The 21573-nt window shown below is 33.9% G+C and overlaps 2 protein-coding genes across 5 annotated transcripts in view; one reads left to right on the top strand and one right to left on the bottom strand.

The window, feature by feature from the left end:
* Positions 1–21573, bottom strand: part of LOC111507945 (uncharacterized) — a 139939-nt gene that overhangs the window by 57857 nt on the left and 60509 nt on the right. The gene's annotated exons all lie outside the window — the stretch shown is intronic.
* On the top strand, positions 4986–19192 carry LOC141482669 (uncharacterized). Its single transcript, XM_074176276.1, has 3 exons — positions 4986–5253; positions 16969–17089; positions 19000–19192. Exons 1-3 carry the CDS (start codon positions 5166–5168, stop codon positions 19118–19120), a joined length of 330 nt encoding a protein of 109 aa, XP_074032377.1. The 5' UTR covers positions 4986–5165; the 3' UTR covers positions 19121–19192.

The following is a 21573-nucleotide window of genomic DNA, read 5'->3' as shown; positions in this document are numbered from 1 at the left end:
ACTTAATAAATAAATAATTCACATTTTATTTGAAAGGTAATGTGAACAATTCACGAAAAAAGAACAAAAATTGAAAAAATTACCATTCATTTAAAGTAGAACTCCTGTGAATAATATCTGATTTTATTCAATAACGAATGTTTGGAATACAAACTGAGTAGAAAAAAGTATCTTCTGTATAATTCAGCGTTCATATAAAAGTATTTGTTTCGAAAGATTTTTTTCTCTCGTGTAATTCAATGTTTACATGAAAGTTTGTGTTTGTGTCTGAAAGTTACTTCTTTGCATGATCTACACATCTATGTATAGAGTTACTTATTTTCAAATTGATTACTTCCTTCCTTTCTTTGGAAGATTCCCACATTTTTTTTGTATCAAGATGGAGTAGTAGAAAGCCACAAAGTTTCTTTCCCAAAAACTAATCACTCCTAAAAATATAACCCCTTCAATTCTAACTGAGTCAACTTTCAAACTATTACAGATACGATGATGGAAAGCCCAAAGCCCAAGTTTGTAGCTTTGTTGATTAAGTAGATATAGTTATTTATTTTATAAAAATTAAAAGATTTTTTCAACAATTTCGTATTATTTATGACATATATATTGGTTGAATAATGCAAATACGTCAAGTCAAGTTGACTTGAAGGACCATTGGTCAAATGAAAAGAAGTTTTTCCCAAAGAATTGAAGGAACATGGAAGTAGTTCCTTGAACAAGACAAATTCCATCTTTTGGCAGAGACCAGAATGACAATAAATGTAGTTTAAAAACCTAAAAAACACGCTTTTAAAGAATATCGAACTAAAAAGTTGCTTATTAAAAAATATTTTTAACTTTTCAGTTCGATGTTCTTTAAAAGCGTGTTTTTCAGTTTTTTTAGATTATATTTATTTTATCTAAACTTTGGGATCAATCAGCTGTATATTGTACAGCGCCATCTGCCCGCAAATAGATAAAGCAATAAATTCTATAATTCTGTCAAATACAGATCCCAAGCATTAAAACGGGAAAGAAGAATTACGAACAAACATACATACATACAGGTGAAGCTAATATAAAGCGCCCCTTTAAAATCTTCTTCATAATATGGAAAGCTATACGTTCATCTATTGAGTGGGTAATATTTAGTTTTACGTTTAAATTTTCAATTAGTTTATACCTAAACAAAGGTAAAAATTTCAAAATATCAATTTGAGTTATTGGGGGTTACTTGACAATTTTTCTACGGTGATAATACTTTTTTCACACTATCTAAAGTACAGTTCAACGAAGAAAAAAAATTTTGGTTCGAAAACTGACTATTTCCAGCACATGTGTATTTTAGGCTTAAGAAAACGAGTTTTTTTTCAGGTTCGACATCAATATAAAATATAACATTGAATATTTTGAATTAAAAAAATTGCAGCACATTCTGAATACAAAAAAATAAAAAACCGGTACAGGTAATAATAATGACTTTTAACGATTATTTAAAGGTGATTGACAATGTTTCATGATGAATTTCACTAGTTCGGACTTCCATTGTCTAATATATAGAATGATTTGAAATCCCTGGAACAATTAAAAAAGAAGAATTGAAAATGAATAGCTGGTTATTTTTGCTTAATATAATTGTTATTTTCAGCTATTTATTTTTAATTCTTCTTTTTTAATTGTTTTAGGGATTTCAAATCATTTTATATATTAGACAATGGAAGTTCGAACTGACTTTTAAATCATTACAAAAAGATATTTTTTGTCATTACCTCTTAAACATCATCAGAAATACGAATTTTTAATTGCCATACATTTTTGTTGATGACAATTAGGGGCCAGGTGCTATTTTTTATGAACGAAAAAAAAATTGGTATGTTTGTAATTTTAATATCATTTTACTTATACATAAATACTTTCAGATAGATTGTTAATAGTTATATGTCATATTCATAAATACAAGTATAAATTATGATAAAACTTCAATATCAATTTCTCCTGTATCGTTTCTATAATCATTTGATGTAAATAAAATTTGATTAACTTAATCAAAATAAAACTATAATTATTTCCAGACTCAAAATTAATTTATCCAGTTATTTTTCATTATTTTGTTGAAAATTGTTATGGTTATATTATTTTGTCTATTAATATTTTATATAATTCTATCATTATCAACAAGTTTGAGATGAATAATAATTACTTTGCCGCTATCTTTCTCTCTAACAACGAACATATTTTTGTAGTACCCTACAACATTAAATCGAACTGGCTGTTGCCTAAACAACCGAGTTAACGTCTGGCAAATTAACTTTGCACCTATTTATGTATAAATAATATAATATTAAAATTACATGCTAAAATGATTTGATTTTCTTTATCCATAAAAAATAGCACCTGGCGCCTTGTTATTAATAAAAATGTCTGGCAATTAGAAATTTGTTTTTCTTATGACGATCAAAAAGTGATGACAAAAAATTGTTTCTCAAAATTATTCAAAATTAAATATTTTTCTCAAAATTCTTATTTTTCCGATGTTGCTAGGTTGGGTTAGGTCAGGTCTGGCCTGATTGGGTTCCCAGCGGGGCAGGCACAAATTATGTGCTCTGCTGTTTCATCATTTTCCAAACAGAGGCGACACACACTGTCTTCCGACAGTCCGAGTCTCTGCATATGATGATTTAAATGACAGTGACCTGTAAGAAGACCTGTTTATACATCGTAGTTCATTCCTAATATAGTCCAACTACTGTTTGGTATCAAGCTTCGAAGGATGCATAAGCGCCTTGGAGTGAGCCAAGTCCATAAATCTTCTTGCCATCTAGGTGTTCGATCTTTGTTTGGCAAAGCCTAAAACGATGCCAATGACAGGTGCTGGTACGATGAAGCTACTTGCAGCACCCTCCTTTCCAAGGGAGTCAGCAGCCTCTTTACCTTCCAGACCAGTATGTCCAGGATACCGTCCATAAGACAATTTGTTAAGTCTTTCTATCGAGGAGAGTCGTTTTTGGCAATTTGATACCAATTTAGATGTTGCTAGGTAGGAGCCAAGAGCTTCCAACGCCGCTTGACTTTTCGAGAATATTTTTGTTGACTTGTGTATGAGGTTGGATTCTTCCAATCTCTCCGCACACAATTCAATAGCATAAATTTCCGCTTGAAATACAGTCGCACTCTGCATTAAATTGATTTGTGCAATTGGCAATGTGCACAAGTCTATAGGTAATCTAGGCTCTCTCTCCAGAAAAATGTGGAGAGGAAGTAGATCTAGATGGTGTGGTACTGATGGAACCACTGATGGCTAGACAAGCTAGTCTCTGTAAAGCCTTCGGCCACCAGGCCGTTGCTAGCTCTCATACTATTTATTCTACTGTATCGTGGTGTATACTGATCGATAGGGAGCATACATTGATGATGTTAAGTTTTTTCCAAATTTTAATTTTTTGCCTCTTTTCAACTACTCACTATATGATGTCGTTAAGCGCTTTTCGGCTAATATTTTTTCTATGGAATCAAATTCAACCAAAGGACTGCCGAAATAGCCCAAAAATTAACCAGGCATTTGGCAATGATAGTGTTAATGAACGCACTGTTCGATGTTGGTTTCGCGAAATTCTTTTCCGGAGATTTTAGGCTCGAAGAGGAGACCCGTAGTGGCCTATGAGAAGAACAGGGCGTCAGCTCCCATGTGATTTTTTAATAGTTTTCAATGGTTGGTAAAGTCAAAAAGCTCGAAAAGTGGATGCCTCACAATTTGAACGATCGACAGAAATTACCACGCTTCGAGGTCTGTTCTTCTTTCCACTTTCCAAAGGCAAAACCGCCCAAAAAAAGACCATGATTACTGTATGGTGGTCATCAGCTGATAGTGATTCACTATAACTTGTTGAATTTCATTAGTTCGGACTTCCATTGTCTGATATTATATAAAATGATTTGAAAATCCCTGAAAGAACTAAAAAAGAAGAAATTAAAGAAGAATAACAATGAATAGCTGAGGAAAAAAACAATTATATTGAGCAAAAGACCAGAAATGAAATAATAGTGAAAAAAATACAAGTGAAAAAGAAACAAATTGAATAAAAAAGAAATAAAATAAAATTGAGACGCTAAGAGATTCCAAGCAAAGTTAATTCACGACGTTTCGATTGTTAGTATCCACAATGGTCTTCGGGCGATGACTGGACCGATTCCTCTGTGAGCTGACTATTTATAGGTCATTTGAGTACTTTCACTTATCTCTGCTTTCCTTTTTCCACTTCACTGGTTTAGTGGGAGATGACGGGACTTGGCCATTTTTTGCTTGATTATGGGTTTCCATATGTTGTGTATCTCTACTATAGCTTGGCTGAATACATTGTTAGATAACATTTATGCGGCTTCTTTGAATTTCCTCTTTGTGTATGATGGGTCCAAACATGCTCTGCTATTCCTGACTTGCTGGTTTCCCCTCGTTGTGTGTGTTTCTTGTCCTCGGCAATGCGAACGTTCAATGGCCTCTTTGTTTCACCGATATAGGATTTTCCGCACTCACAGAGTATCCGGTAAATGCAATTCTTGGAATCGCAGTTCTCGTTTGGTGGCTTGGTTTTCGTGAAAGCTGCTACGTTAGTGTTTCCGGATCTAAAGCAGGTTCTGATGTTGTACTTGAATCCAATTCTCCTCATCTTTTCCGATAATCCTCAGATGTAGGGAAGTGCAAGCACTGGTTGTGACGGCTTCTCTTCCTTTCGGGGCTCCTGCTGCCTTTTAGTCTGTTCCACCATCGCTTTGGAGTAGCCATTTTGTTGAAGATCATTTTTGATGATGTCTAGTTCCTTCTCGAGACCTTCCTTTGTATTACACTATCCGTAACAGTACCTTCATTTATAACTTCCAAAAACAGAAAATTTCCTCAGTTGTTGAGTAGTATATCTTATGTGAAATTCCCAAGCCACTACGTCACGTCTAATTAGAACAAATACCTATACATCAAGTTTATCGGACTCAATAACAATAATGTATTTTCAGTCCGTTAGCGATAAAATGATCTCATTTTCAATTCATATTCTGAAGGTTATCATAATACAAACGATTTTCTGATTTTGGGAACATAATATAAAGGATCCAGTAGTGAATTCATCGCAGTAAAAGAATATATATCAGATCTGGTAGTGAATTTACCAAAGTGAAAGAAAACGTTCAATAAAATAATGAGGGGCTACATAATTATATTTCTCTGTGTTCTTTTCGTTTCAGTAGACGCCGGAACAGGAACAATTCACTTTCACCATTCAAACAGTGAGTATTTCATTTTGAATAAAACACTCAAATCGTGACCTGTTCCTGAAGTGAACACGACGGCTATAACCTTCCCTGATTTCTAATCGTCACCGTAACATGACTTCAAATTTAATTTTATGACTCTTCAGTCAATCATAAAACTCGGTTAGTAAAAATTATTCAGTACGAACTGCCAAGTCTACAGTCCACGTAGACTAGTTTGCAGCCGGTTCATTTCAATGTATTGGTTTTTGGCCTTTGAGAGTGTCGACAACTTTAAGAGTGCACAATATAGTTTACTTCGACTATACCTCAATCTTTGACCACCTTCACACGAGCTTTAACATCCGTTATAACAACCGATGTTCTCACATCCACCATCAAGCGTAACTACACTTCAACTTGACAATTGTAGTTCTTAATTTCGATATAAGAGATAATCCTTTACAAAGATGTGTAGGTTTATAACTTGAAACTAGATGTGTGTCGCATCTATCAAACTTGATATACAGGGTGTCCCTGGACTTCCTCTTTTCCTCTCGGAATGTATAGATGGGGTCAAAATATCACCAGTACTTCATATAACTTTTTTTCCTAAAATCCTTCGTTACCAAGTAACGGGCCCTCGAAGTTACAAAATGAAAAATGTTTTTCTTTGATAACTTTTCAAGTGAATATTCAAAATCATCCAAATTTTGGTAATTGACTAAACAAATGAATTCCTTCGATGAGCTTTCATGCAGGAGTCAGTTGTTTTGCTACAAAGTCAGGAACGGACTACCCCCGATGGTCCACACCCCAAAACTTTGAAATGACAGATATTTTTCAATATTTTTCAACAAATTAAGGTTACTTGGACAATTTTATGAATAAAAGTACTCGTGTGGAAAGTCGATCGGAGCAACGAGTCTTGATAAAAATGTAGTTTCACTCGACGACATCAAACCCGCTCGTCCACAATTATTTGAAATGAATAATTATCAAAGCAGAAATAATAATGATAACGTTAATTCAACAACATTTATCCTGAGATGTCTACCATTATTCGAAAATATTAGTTTTTAAGGAAAATGGAAATGATAGGTAAAATGTTCATAACGAATTTTTATAATGCAAACACGTTTAACTAACGAAACTCAAGAGCCTCAAGAGCAAACAGAAATGAAAAATCCGCTACAGAAACTGCTCGATATGACCACCTTCTCTCTCTATACATTTTCTTAGTCTGCGAAGACACCCTCTCTGTACTTGAAATAGCATTCCAGGGTCGTTTCGTATGGCTTCACAATGTAATGTTATTCTATTCAACAATGCATCTCTTGTGTGAATAGGTGTAGCGTAAACAAGGCTTTTTAGATGCCCCCACAGAAAGAAATCCAATGGATTTAAATCCGGAGACCGCGATGGCCATGAATATGGCCCACCTCTACCAATCCATCTATTGTGGAAAATATGGTTCAGATGGTCACGCACAATCAAACTAAAATGAGGAGGAGCGCCATCATGCATAAACCACATATCTCTTCGGGTTTGCAATGGAACATGTTCCAAAAGTCCATTCAAATCGTTCTGAATGAACTCCAAATAACGTTCTCCATTCAATCGGTCCTGTAGAACGAATGGTCCTATAAGATGGTTTCCTATGATACCAGCCCAAACATTCACGTTGAATTTCCGTTGGTGTTTGGTTTGCAATATCCCATGGGGATTTTCTTCGGCCCATATATGGAGATTATGAGAGTTGATAACTCCATCTCTACTGAAACCTGCTTCATCAGTGAATAAAACTCGATTAATGAAAGTCATATCCTCTCTTTGCCTATCCATGAACCAATTGGCATATTCCAGTCGTGCTGGAAAATCTTGGTGTCATGGCATGTACCTTCTGGATGTGAAATGGGTGGAGCAGTTGTTCCCTAATTATTCTATGAATAGTGGACTTGGATGTATGGAACTGTTCTGATAGATTTCTGATGCTCATTGAAGGATCATCAGCGACGGCTTCCAAAATATTTTCCTCCAATACAACGGTACGTACAGTCCTAGGAGCGCCCTCACCACCTCGTTTTGGCAAAACTGTACCTACAATAATATCGAAATAAAACAACGTGCTCAAATTAATTATCAATTATTACATACCTGTCTCCCTCAAGCTGCGATCGACACGCTCGAATGTTTCTCTTGACGGTACCGTTCGATTGGGAAATGCTCGGAATACAGACGACGAGCTTCTGCAGCATTACAAAATGCTCGTCCATAAAATACATGCATATCTGCATATTCATTGAATGTAAACTGTTCGGCCATATCAAAAAAATTCAAAATATCCTATAGAATATTGACAATACAATGATAGTCATATGACAACGCACTACTCAACAAAACAAAATCGCATTCCAGTTTCTCATTTTTTATCAAAACTTTCTAAAAGGTTTTTTGTCAACATCTGTGAAAGAAATGGAACATAATTATTCCCTGGATATTTTTCACTTGATCATGTGCAGCCGTTTTTGTAGTTCATTCGTTTGCTTTTTATTAGTATAGTAAATATTTTTTCCGATGTGCGTTTTTTCAGCTAAATTTAGATTCGTGTTAAAGAATTTCTCCCATAAAATTATAATTATCAGTGAAACTCCTCAACAGTTTAGCTGTGAAGAAGAATTTGAAACATTCGAATGTTGAGTTTCATGAGATTCAGATAACTGATCAACACGAAACGTGATTATTCCACACGTATTATGTACATACAAAATATGGAATGAATTCGATATTTCATAGTAGAGTAGCTTGTTAGTTTAAAAACACCACGAATCTACAGAACTTGATATTTCTTTTGAAAAAATATCTGCTATCACAATTGTGACTTAAACTTCCATATAGGTACTGTACTTTTTGTTTACGACTTCATTTTAGCATACTTTGTATTATTCCTGTTAGAAATGTTGTTGAATTAACGTTATCATTATTATTTCTGCTTTGATAATTATTCATTTCAAATAATGGTGGACGAGCGGGTTTGATGTCGTCGAGTGAAACTACATTTTTATCAAGACTCGTTGCTCCGATCGACTTTCCACACGAGTACTTTTATTCATAAAATTGTCCAAGTAACCTTATTTTGTTGAAAAATATCTGTCATTTCAAAGTTTTGAGGTGTGGACCATCGGGGGTAGTCCGTTCCTGACTTTGTAGCAAAACAACTGACTCCTGCATGAAAGCTCATCGACGGAATTCATTTGTTTAGTCAATTACCAAAATTTGGATGATTTTGAATATTCACTTGAAAAGTTATCAAAGAAAAACATTTTTCATTTTGTAACTTCGAGGGCCCGTAACTTGGTTACGAAGACTTTTAGGAAAAAAAGTTATATGAAGTACTGGTGATATTTTGACCCCATCTATACATTCCCGAGAGGAAAAGAGGAAGTCCAGGGACACCCTGTATAAAATATCTAAATATAATAAACCTATTTATTTAGTAGCCAAATTGGTGAAAGGTTCCGATTTACATAACAGAGTCACCAGGTTTAGAGATGTGTACACTGTTTCTCCACATAATACTGTTATCTTCTGTAAATGCTTCTATTATGTTGCAGTGAATGTATTTAGGTAAGCATTGTAAATTGCTTGGGGTTGTTTTAGATGATCGTTTGAACTGGACTCCTCATATAGATATATTGAGTAAGAGACTATCCAGTCTCTTATTTTTGCTTAGACAGCTCAGGTACTGCCTCAATTCGAGCATGTTAAAAAATGTTTATTTTGGATTATTTCATTCTGTGATCAGCTATGGTGCGATTCTGTGGGGTAATGCTGTTGATTCCTCAAAAATATTCAGGTTACAAAAACGCGCAATAAGACTATTAGCTGGGGCTAGGTATAGAGACCACTGTCAACCACTGTTCAAAACAATGAGGATTCTACCACTCCCTTGTGTGTATATATACCAAAATTCACTAGAAATCCATTCAGAAAGGCAGAATATACAAAAAGTTTCTGGATCATTACACTACCCGGGCTGCTACGGCTGATGATTTAGTATTGCCACGTTACAGGTTGTGCAAATCTGAGAAAAATTCATTAGATTTTAAACTATATAATGAATTGCCCTGCGAATTTAGATCCATGAACGAGAAATTGTTCAAAGTTAATGTAAAAAATTATCTTCTCGAACATTGTTTTTATTCTAGAGACGAGTTTATTCAGACAAAAATTCAATTTTGACGTGTATTACCCAATTTATGTGATTGTGATATATTTTATATTGTATACCTGAAGGCTTTTAGATAATGTTATTATATATTCATTTAATATGATATATTAATTGTGATTGACTTGCTATAAACCATATCATGTATGAGTTACATAGTTAAATAAATATCTATCTATTTAATGCATTGCCAGATATTGTTAAAGGTACCCCTTCTTCTCTAATCTTCATAAATGAACTCAAAAAATACCTATATGATTGAAATACGTTAATGCTAGGCGCTTTTATAATTCATTAATTTTGAATAGTCTACTGCTAATATACTTGGGTGGGGGTCTGTGGTAATTTATATACACTTCTAGATAATTTTGATTTTTCGAATGATATATATTATAAATATATTATTTTATTGCTTCTTAATAATATTCATTTTCATTAGGTTCATTTGCTTATTTTTATTTTACTTTTTAGTATTATTTTAGTTTTGATATTGATGTCCATATGTAGTGTACGTATATATGTGTATATGTATATACAGGGCTATTCAAATTTGTTTCTGTACATAGGGATCTCGTAAACGATAAGAGATAGAGTGTCGGTTAAACTGTGGCAAAGTTGCGTATTTCAGAGACCTATTCAATGATGTGAAAAAAAATCGAATATAGCTCTTTTGGTTCTGGAGATATACAGGAAAAACAAAAAAATCCAAAAAAATCCAAAGATGGGGGTGGCCCAAGTCGGATAAAACCCTATATAAAAGATTCATGTACATATTCTGATGGCTCACATCAAGTACCAATGGCAAAATTTGGACAGATTTTCAATATGTCTGCGAATAAAGAAGATATGAGCAAAAATATAATTTGGGATTTTTTGGTTTTTCCTGTATATCTCCAGAACCAAAAGAGCTATATTCGATTTTTTTACAGAATTGATTAGGTCTCGAAAATACGCAACTTTGCCACAATTCAACTGACACTCTATCTCTTATCGTTTACGAGATCCTCATGTACAGAAACGAATTTGAATAGCCCTGTATATAGTGCATTCCATTTAAAACGAGCCACCCTGAATAATTTGGTACAATGATTTTCAGAAAAAAAAAAGCACGTCAACAGTAGTATACAGGGGGACACATTTTGACATATTCACATTTGATGTTATTTCCCCTATCGCACCCCTAGAGCATGTTACAATTTTTTTTAATGGATCGCAATATATTGTTTCGCATTATCAGATACTCTATGATGAGCAGATTTCAACAAAGTATAAAACACATGGTCTGAAGCTTATGGTTCGGGAGCTACAAATTATTTGAGTTGAAAACGAACCACCCTGAATAACTTTTAAAACAATGATTTGCAGGAAAACTAAATAAACAGATATCAACAATTATACAGGAGGCCACATTTTTTAATATTCATTCTGGAGACAGATATGGAAGCATTAAATCATAAAATTATTTTTTTTTAATATTTTGAATCAAAATTTGATGACTGGACAATGAGAAAAAAAATTTCTATAGTAAATGTTCAAAAATGTTTCCACCAACTTCTATACAATGGTACAAACGAGCTTCCATTGCCACCCTCACGTGGTTGAGAATCTCAGGAGTTATTTCTCTACAACGCCTCATGATATTTTCTCTCAAATTTTCTAATGTTGTTGATTCTATCTCATACACTTTAAATTTCAAATAACCCCATAGAAAGAAATCTACACGAGTGAGATCCGGAGACCTTGGTGGCCATTCTGTAGGACCTCTTCTGCCAATACAGCGACCAGAAAAATTATCATCCAAAGATTGTGGCACTGGAGCTGAATAATGAGGAGGTGCATCATCCTGATGAAAAACTATTTCGTTTTCGAATAAATTTATATCCTCTTCAATTGCCATATTGATGCACGGTATCGTTCGATTTTCTAACATATCCAAATATTTATTACTAGTCAAATTATCATCGATAAAAAAAGGTCCTATGATGTGGTCAACTAAAATTCCTGCCCAAACATTCAGTTTTTGAGGTCGTTGGGTAGGAACTTGACGGTATAAATAAGGATTCGTATCACTCTCTCCATTTAGACTAAACGTACATTCATCCGAAAAACAAATTTTATACAAGAAATTCTGATGTAAGTTGATCCGTTCAGTGATACTTTCACAAAACTCGATACGTCTATCAAAATCATCTTCGTTCAATTAATCAACTAGTCTAATCTTATATGGATGAAATTTGTACTTGTGAAGGATCCTGAAAACATTTGTTCGACTGATTCCTGATTTTCGAGGTAACTTAGTAAGAGATTGCGAATTTTCCATTAGTCCAAAATGCCCTAAAACTGCAGTACAAATAGCTTCATCGTTGACAACTCCTGAACGGTTATGCTTTTTATGGTTAACAGATCCAGTTTCCATAAATTTGTTCAATAATTCTGAAACGTATTTTAGTTTAGTTCACATGTACTTTTTTTGGAACATTTTTCAGCCCTGTCCAAAAATTACGATCAAGGTGTCATTCGATTCGTATTTTTGCCTAGAAAGTTTAAGGATGGGTCCGAAAACGCGCCGATAAAAATTACAAAAGTTATAAACAATTGAGTGAAAAAAAAGGGGTTTAGTTTTTTCTTAATATCTCGGAAAATTTTCAAAAATATGGAAATTTGAAAAAAGATTTGAAAAGATCAATGAATTTGCGTAAAAAAAGTCCCGACTCCCGAAACTGTATCTCGATTATTTATAATTTTTACAGAGCCCTGAAAATAGAGCCAAAAGCAGGTAGTCTGGCTTCCGCGCGCCTTTCGTCACTCTGACATAAAAACAAAAAAAATTATTTAAACATATTAAATGTAAATATTAAGGAATGAAAAAATTCACGTAATGTTCAGATACATCAATAAACAATAATCCGCAGTCAAAAAATTTTTATCCCAATTTTAACGTTGATTATAAATTTGTTAATTAATAACTTTTTCTGAATTGAAAGTTAATATAAAAATCCCTATAATTATTAAACTAAAACCCTGGCATTTTTTTCCTTTGGTGAAGTTATCCTTAATAGGAAAAAAAAAAGATTACCGGTGCCAAAATAAAAAAATTTTTATTTTCTATTTTTTATTGACAATTGAAAATTATAATTTTATAAAAAATACATTACAATTTTTTTTTCAAATTTTTTTATTGTTTCAATGTCTCATGGCTAAAAACTAAGTAATAATATTTTTTTTTATTTTTTACAGCCATTGTAAATACATTTATTATAAACAAATACATTGTTTATAAGCAATTCGAAAAATTTTTTTGCATTATGTTAATTGAAAAAAATCATGATTTTTAGAAAAAAAAAATTTCTTTGTTGCTAAAAATGCGTTTGTTTCTCGATTTTTAAGTATGATTGCGAAATCAAAGATTGCGATCAACTTAGCAACTATACCTCCAACAACAATAGCAACACATTTACACTCATTTAGGACGTATTACCAAGTTCAGTTTTGGATTGGTAATTATAATTTGAATCCGGAAGATTGGAGTTGGATCAAATCTGAAACAATGTTCCTGCCGATAAAAACAACGGAAAAACTGGCGCCTGACGACTTACTTAAGCTGGTTAATTGTGCCTGCATAAAATAATAATCGATGTGGATGTAAAAAAGCTAGGCTTTCTTGCTCATCTTCATGCAAAAATTGTAAAGGTGAAACATGTTCTAACAGTACAAGGCCATCACTTGATGATGACAATGATGATACTGATATCATGATCGGTCGATTAAATGCTATCGATAGTAATCCCGATGGAAATGAAGACGACCTTAATGATTATCAAGATTTTCCAGTAGGAGTTCAAGAATACTGTGAACCGATACTTGAAGAAGTCGAAGAGGAGGAGGTTCAAGGAACATCAACACAAGAAAATACAGAAGAAACCACAGATGATGAGCCACCGCCACTAAAACGATCTAAAAGATTACAAAAAAAAATAATAAAAATTACAAAGAAATTTTTGTAAGAAACCATTTTTTTCTAAAAATCATGATTTTTTTCAATTAACATAATGCAAAAAAAATTTTCGAATTGCTTATAAACAATGTATTTGTTTATAATAAATGTATTAACAATAGCTGTAAAAAAATAAAAAAAAAATTATTAATTAGGTTTTAGCCATGAGACATTGAAACAATAAAAAATTAGAAAAAAAAATTGTAATGTTTTCTTATAAAATTATAATTTTCAATTGTTAATAAAAAATTAGAAAATAACAATTTTTTTATTTTGGCAACGGTAATCTATTTTTTGCCTATTAAGGATAACTTCACCAAAGTAAAAAAAATGCCAGGGTTTTAGTTTAATAATTATAGGGATTTTTATATCAACTTTCAATTCAGAAAAAGTTATTAATTAACAAATTTATAATTAACGTTAAAATTGGGATAAAAATTTTTTGACTGCGGATTATTGTTTACTGATGTATCCCAACATTACATGAATTTTTCCATTCCTTAATATTTACATTTAATATATTTAAATATTTTTTTTTGTTTTTATGTCATAATGACGAAAGGCGTGCGGAAGCCAGACTACTCGCTTTTGGCTTTATTTTCAGGGCTCTGTAAAAATTATAAATAATCGAGATACAGTTTCGGGAGTCGGGTTTTTTTTTACGCAAATTCATTGATCTTTTCAAATCTTTTTTCAAATTTCCAAAATTTTGAAAATTTTCCGAGATATTAAGAAAAAACAAAAGCCCCATTTTTTTCACTTAATTGTTTATAACTTTTGTAATTTTTATCGGCGCGTTTTCGGACCTTCCCTTAAACTTTCTAGGCAAATATACGAATCGAATGACACCTTGGTAGTAATTTTTGGACAGGGCTGAAAAATGTCACCAAAAAGAGCTAAATCGAGTACATGTGAACCAGACTATTTGTGTCGTACATTTCTTCCTGGACGATTATCATTGAACATGCAGCTCTAGCACTATTTCCATTCTAATAGTACAAACTCACCATTTCAATACGTTTTCAAAGCGTATAAACCATTGCTTTTCAAGAATTCACAAAAACAGAAACACCAATTGTAATCGTTAATCGGTAATCGTTATTGTAGAAGGAGACAAATACAAAATGAAGAGAATATCGAAATCAAACTTAACTAGGCAAAATAAGACTTCTTTGAACCGAAGTTTATTCAGGGTGGCTCGTTTTCAACTCAAATAATTTTTAGCTTCCAAACTATGAGCATCAGACCATAATGTATTCTAGTTTGTTGAAATATGTTTTTTATGGAATATCTGATAATGCAAAAAAAAGTGGTGACATGCTCTGGGGGTGCGATAGGGAAAGTTAGATCAAATGTGAATATGATCCCCCTGTATACATACTGTAAAAGTGTTTGCAAATTGGATTCTTTCCCCTGTTTTGTTTTATGTAGTTTTTTATGGTACTTCCTTTTTTATATTATATCGTGTACTAAGATAAGAGACGAATATTCTCGCAGGGAATGTATAAGTTTATTTCACATTAGAGTAATAAATACACACATCGGAAAAGTCTAGGGATATTTTGAAAAATGGCAATAATTTTTTTTTAGATCGCTTTAGGGAAAAAAAGTTGACGGGTGATTATTAAAAATTGGAATCAGTACAAAGTATGGCCTCCACGCTGGTTTATTACGGCGCTACATCTATCGTGCATCGACAAAATGAGATTGTCGATGTCTTGTTGAGGTACATTTGCTCATTCAGCGATTAAAAGCTATCTCAATTGAAACGTTGTGTGAATGTTCCCCATATGCGGAGTAATTCTTCGTTGAAGCATGTCCCACACATGCTCGATGGGATTCAGATCCGGTGATTGTGCTGGCCATGGCAATACATCAACTCCTTCGTTGGTTAGCCAGTCAGTCACTAGACGCGCGACATGTGGACAAGCATTATCGTGCATTAGGTGGAAGTTTTCACCAACAGCACCAGCAAACGGATGGACGATAGGTAGAAGAATGGGATCGAGGTACTGTCGAGCTGTGAGGGAGCGATTTGGAAAAACGAGATCGGTTCTGCCGCCGATCATGATTCCACCCCATAGCATTACTGTACCACCTCTGAATGTGTGGACTTCCTGAACGTGTCTCAAACGTTCATTATTTCCAGGTCGTCTCCACAGTCTTACTCGACGAGAATCTGGATAAAATCCAAATCTGGATTCGTCTGTAAACAAAACTGTGGCCCAATCATTTGCATTCCAGTTTTGATGTTATTGACACCACTCTAATCTTCTACCGCGATTGCCTCTCGACAAAGGTGGACATCTAAGTGGCCTTTTGTTGTGGAGATCTCAGCGCGTCCTCGCCCTGGATGTTGTTCGGCTGGACTGCCAGTTTCACGGAAACGCCGTCACAATCGACTGATAACACTTTGGGAGACCCCCAAACGAAGAGCTACATCATTTTGTCGCATGCCACCTTGAAGAAGCCCTACAGCTCTATTCATCTCAGCCAATGGTAAGTGATGGCGTTCCATGTTAAAGCATAATATTTCCAGTTTAATTGCTGAGCAAGAACTGCATAGAATGTTCAAACTCGACACTTACAGATTATTCATTTTAGACGAAAACCTACAGTGTGTAAAAAACTTGATAAAAGATTAGTTACCGTTTTTGCAGGCTTTGTTCAACCCATAAAAATCTACAGGGTGGTCGAGTGTACCAATTTAATCGAAATTAAACGACCTCATGCATTTATTTTTATGATATTTAGTATGTTATAAAAATATCCCTAGACTTTTCTGATGTGTGTAGTTTATGATAGTGGTTGTTCATATTAACTACCCTCGTCAACCCATAAAGAGCACTATGGTTGACGTGTTTTTTTATTTTTTCTGAAAATCATTGTACCAACAGTTATTCAGGGTAGCTGGTTTTAAATGGAATGCATTGTAAACGGATATATATATGTATATTTTAAGTTGTTAATTTTCAAATGTATATCTTAGTGTTGGTGAGGAGAGAGGTTGCAAGAGAGAGCAACTAAGTTGACTACCGCCTCCTTGTATATATCAAGTGGTATGTTATATGTATTTAAAAAATAAATAAATAAAGACTCATTACTGAGGATACACTACAAAAACACACTTTTGTCTATTTTCCACGCTATTTCATTATTGTGACTAGTTTCGGCTATTACACCATTTTCAAAAAATAGCGTGGAAAATAGACAAAAGTGTGTTTTTGTAGTGTATCCTCAGTGAACATGACTTTCCACAAGAAAAGAAGTCGTCAATCAAAGAAAAGACACATTACTATTATGATTATACAAAGATATAACTTTCAGATACGAACTGGAAGAATAAGCCCCCTCCAATGAACTATTCTCATATGAACATTGAATCACACTCAAGAAAAACAACTTTCAAAACAATTACACTTATATGAACATTTATATACATTATATTATTGATATTAAAAATGTCATTTGTGCATGAATTATTTTTAACGCTTAAAGGTTCTCAACTGTAGTACGATTTTCATTTCAGGATTTCGTGGCTACTGTTTCAGTTCAACAGTTGGATCAATGGAAAACGGAGAAGAAAGAAGACTTGAAGGACTATGCGCAATAGCAATATGTGAAAACAACGGGAATATAAGAATATCAGGGTAAGGTGCTAATAGAAAATGCATACAGGGTGACTCGCCAATGAGATCTCGTTAACTGTGGATGATAACTTTGGTTGAATGTGGAAAAAAATTTGGTAGATAATGGCCACTTAGGTGATATAAAGAAACAGCAACATTTTGAAGAAATATTCGATACAAATTATCACAGTTACATGCAAATAGAAAACTATTCATCTCCTGAGGAACCCTTCTTTTGGATTATAGAAAATTGTAAAGAATACTGAAATATACAGTGCATTTCTTTTAATGTCCTTTAAGTCAACTCAAAAAATTAAAATTTGGGATAATGAAATTAATGCATGAATACTTTATTTTGAAGTGAAATTGACATATGAAATTTTCAAGATGGCGACTAGGCGCCATATAGGAAAAAAAATTAAATGGAGAGGGGGTCTTATGACACATCTTTTTGAAGCTCCTGACAAATGCTTCACAACCCTAGAATATAACGTCAATATCTTCAACTACAATACAATGGCGGAACTTTAAATAATTGCCTGAAGACAAACACATTAATATTGATATTTCTAGAAATATTCCTTTTTACCTACCATACGGCAATTCCAACAACCCGATAAGGTTTGTTGAGTTATTTTTTGTACCACGTCAACAATCTCTAAAATGTTTTATTCTCGTCCATTAGAAGAAAAAATTTAAGCGATTTTTATTTACGGTGCGACGCGTAGCTTTCACGAAACCGAAAGGTTTTTCAATGAACGTTTCCGAATCGTCCTATCTGTAGAAAATATTTGAGAGAACTTGTATCCAAATTCACAACTACCGGTAGTGTACATAATAAAAAGCCCCCAGGTCATCCGTCCATTCCGGAAGAACAGCAAGTGCAAATAATTGGTAAGACGGTACTATATTCTGAACAGTCTACTTATTCCATCGCGAATGTTTGCGAGGTGTCTCCTTCTACTGTATGGAGACTTTTGAAGAGGAATAGGTATCATCCATACAAAATTAAAATGGTACACCAATTAACTGAAGATGACCCTGATCGAAGAACAGAATTCTGTGAAATCACGACGGAAACCATTTCAAGGCATCCTACCTATCTCCACAATACTTTTTTAGTGGCGAATGTAATTTTTTTAACGCCAATGTTTATAAACAAAATTGCCGTTATTGGAGTGACAGAAACCCAAACATTTTCCGGGAAACACATACCCAATATCCAGAAAAAATTAACATTTGAGCAGGAATATTGGGAAACCATATTATTAGACCTCTATTTATTGATGAAAATTCAACAGGGGAACAGTATTTGAATATGCTGGAAACTACCGTTGACCCTCTCATCACTAAAATCGTCAAAGCGAATCCTAATGAATTCGATGTGGATATTGTATTCCAACAGTGTGGAGCACCACCACATTACTCCAGACAAGTAAGAAACTATTTGGATATTACTTTTCCCGGTCGTTGGATTGGCCCTCGAGGTCCTACAGAGCGTCCAGCCCGCTCGCCAGATTTGACACCTTTGGACTTTAGTTAAAGAGTAGTTTAAGTAGTTAAAGATTGACTTTATATTCTAGGCTTGTGAAGCATTTGTCAGGAACTTCAAAATGATGTGTCACAAGACCCCCTTTCTGGTCAATTTTTTTCCCAGATGGCGCCCAGTCGCCATCTTGAAAGTTTCATCTGTCAATTTCACTTCAAAATAAAGTATTCGTGCATTAATTTCATTATCCCAAATTTCAATTTTTTTGAGATGACCCGTTAAAAAAATAAGAGGGGGTGTATTAAAGAAATGCACTGTACTATTACTCACTTGGTAAATTCAGATTTACAATTGTTTTATTCTGGGGTATTTGTAGAGTGTGTGGATGTTGCTAATTTCGTCAAGAAGACATTTACTAATATATTAATTTTCTCCTATATAGGTGTGCACCCGTAGAAGTACCACCACCATGTAGTGTTGTTGATGGTGAATTGTTTAAACCATTTCCAGAGTGCTGTTTTGAGATAGAATGTCCTAAAGGACACGAGATACATTATAAATAATTGTTTTATTAATTATAATTGTTGTGAATTACACTTATCAAGTTATTTTTAATAAAGTATTATTGAAGTGTTCATTTCCGTATTTATCTACTGTGAGGCGTAAAGAAAATTGTTAGGATTATATATTGAAAATTTTAAATTGGTCAATATCTTATTGTAAAAAATATATATATTTTTCTACACCCGTACTCTAATAATACACTTATATGACCATAATCCGTTTCATAATGATATCCATTATGATACAGATTTTTTATAACGATACAGATTATCAACCAATAGAAACCCATAATTTTTCAATCAAGAATCCTGTTCCTTTGTTTGTCCTAGATTCTAACCTAAGTAAATAATTGCTTTACTTGTCAAAATCAGTTTTCATATTACCTACCTACCTACCTATATTATCAAAATGTCTGAAAACAGCGATATAGAAGGAATACCATCGACTCCAATATTTTTAAAAGATCAGATTAATTACAGTTGTTATATTCAATATAAATATAATTAGAATCTTTATAGTTTTCATATATCCATGATAATACCATCAAGTTTGTGTTTTTTTAAAAAAATATGAGTTAATTACTGTAAATGTGTTCAATACAAATATAATATTTATAGTTTTTCATTATGTATCGGGTTTAGAAAAAATAGCGTATGCAACTCTCATGTAATGGTTATTAATACACTGGCATATACCATACAAAACTCGCCTTCGGCTCGTTTCGTATCCTGGTTAATGCTCGTGTCTTAATAACCATCATTACATGATCGTTGCATAATATACTATTTTACGAATGTCATGAAAAAAACTGGACTGTGGAATGTAATGTATGCCTTTTTCAGCATATGAAACAAATTTCAAATACACTTTTGAAAAAAGGTTGGAATATATGGTAGAGGATACTGTATACATGTTATTGTTTCCTCTAACTAAGCACTCGATGGCGTCGAATTCCTCTGAAAGATATTATTTTGATTATTAATCTTGCTTTCATTAGTTTATTCATAGTCGTGTTATAATAACTTGCTGTGATCAAAATATATTATTCTTTCATAAAATGTATGCAGATATAAAAAAGTAAACCAATTCTCTGAACTAGCTGAAACCATACAATCGAGATTATCGCAACAGTAGAAGAATGTCATAAATTCAAAAAATTGAACTTGAATGAATTCGATGTTAACGATGACGATGAAATAATTGAAAAATATCTGACCAATACTTTGCCAGTCTACGATTTCCTGTTTTATTGATTTGGATTAGTCTGACAGATTACCAAGTCTGATATTTTATATTATAATCTGTTCAGAAATGAGAGAGACTACATATATATGGATATACACACATCGGAAAAGTCTAGGGATATTTTTATAACATACTTAATATCATTAAAATAAATGCATGAGGTTGTTTAATTTCGATTAAATTGGTACACTCGACCACCCTGTAGATTTCTATGGGTTGAACAAAGCCTGCAAAAACGGTAACTAATATTTTATTAAGTTTTTTACAAACTGTAGGTTTTCGGCTAAAATGAATAATCTGAAAGTGTCGAGTTTGTACATTCCATGCAGTTCTTGCTCAGCAATTAAACTGGAAATATTATGCTTTAACATGGAACGCCATCACTTACCATTGGCTGAGATGAATAGAGCTGTAGGGCTTCTTCAAGGTGGCATGCGACAAAATGATTTAGCTCTTCGTTTAGGGGTCTCCCAAAGTGTTATCAGTCGATTGTGGCGCCGTTTCCGTGAAAATGGCAGTCCAGCCGAACAACATCCAGGGCGAGGACGCGCTACAACTGCAGTTCAAGACCGATTTTTGGTCTTAACCGCAAGAAGACAACCGACAATCACAGCACCTGAGTTGGTTAACGTGTTGCAGCAGACGCACCAGGTAACCATTGGTCGTGGTACTGTCAGAAATCGATTCCATGAAGCAGATCTCCACAACAGAAGGCCACTTAGATGTCCACCTTTGTCGAGAGGCAATCGCGGTAGAAGATTAGAGTGGTGTCAAGAACATCAAAACTGGGATACAAATGATTGGGCCACAGTTTTGTTTACAGACGAATCCAGATGATTTCATCCAGATTCTCGTCGAGTAAGACTGTGGAGACGACCTGGAAATAATGAACGTTTGAGACACGTCCAGGAAGTCCACACATACAGAGGTGGTACAGTATTGCTATGGGGCGGAATCATGATCGGCGGCAGAACCGATCTCGTTTTTCCAAATCGCTCCCTCACAGCTCGACAGTACCTCGACACCATTTTTCTACCTATCGTCCGTCCGTTTGCTGGTGCTGTTGGTGAAAACTTCCACCTAATGCACGATAATGCTCGTCCACATGTCGCGCGTCTACTGACTGACTGGCTCACCAACGAAGGAGTTGATGTATTGCCATGGCCAGCACAATCACCGGACCTGAATCCCATCGAGCATGTATGGG

This window comes from Leptinotarsa decemlineata, unplaced genomic scaffold, assembly GCF_025532065.1.
Source record: "Leptinotarsa decemlineata unplaced genomic scaffold, Ldec_3_MD MMD2_tig00001719_RagTag_RagTag, whole genome shotgun sequence".
Classification (NCBI taxonomy): Eukaryota; Metazoa; Arthropoda; class Insecta; order Coleoptera; family Chrysomelidae; genus Leptinotarsa; species Leptinotarsa decemlineata.
This window is presented reverse-complemented; position numbering and strand designations above follow the sequence as displayed.

Coding starts and splice junctions, on each gene's coding strand:
- LOC141482669 (XM_074176276.1), top strand. CDS start 5,166: ATGAGGGGCTACATAATTATATTTCTCTGTGTTCTTTTCGTTTCAGTA. Junction 5,254..16,968: donor TCACTTTCACCATTCAAACA/GTGAGTATTTCA, acceptor TTTTCATTTCAG/GATTTCGTGGCTACTGTTTC. Junction 17,090..18,999: donor GGGAATATAAGAATATCAGG/GTAAGGTGCTAA, acceptor TCTCCTATATAG/GTGTGCACCCGTAGAAGTAC.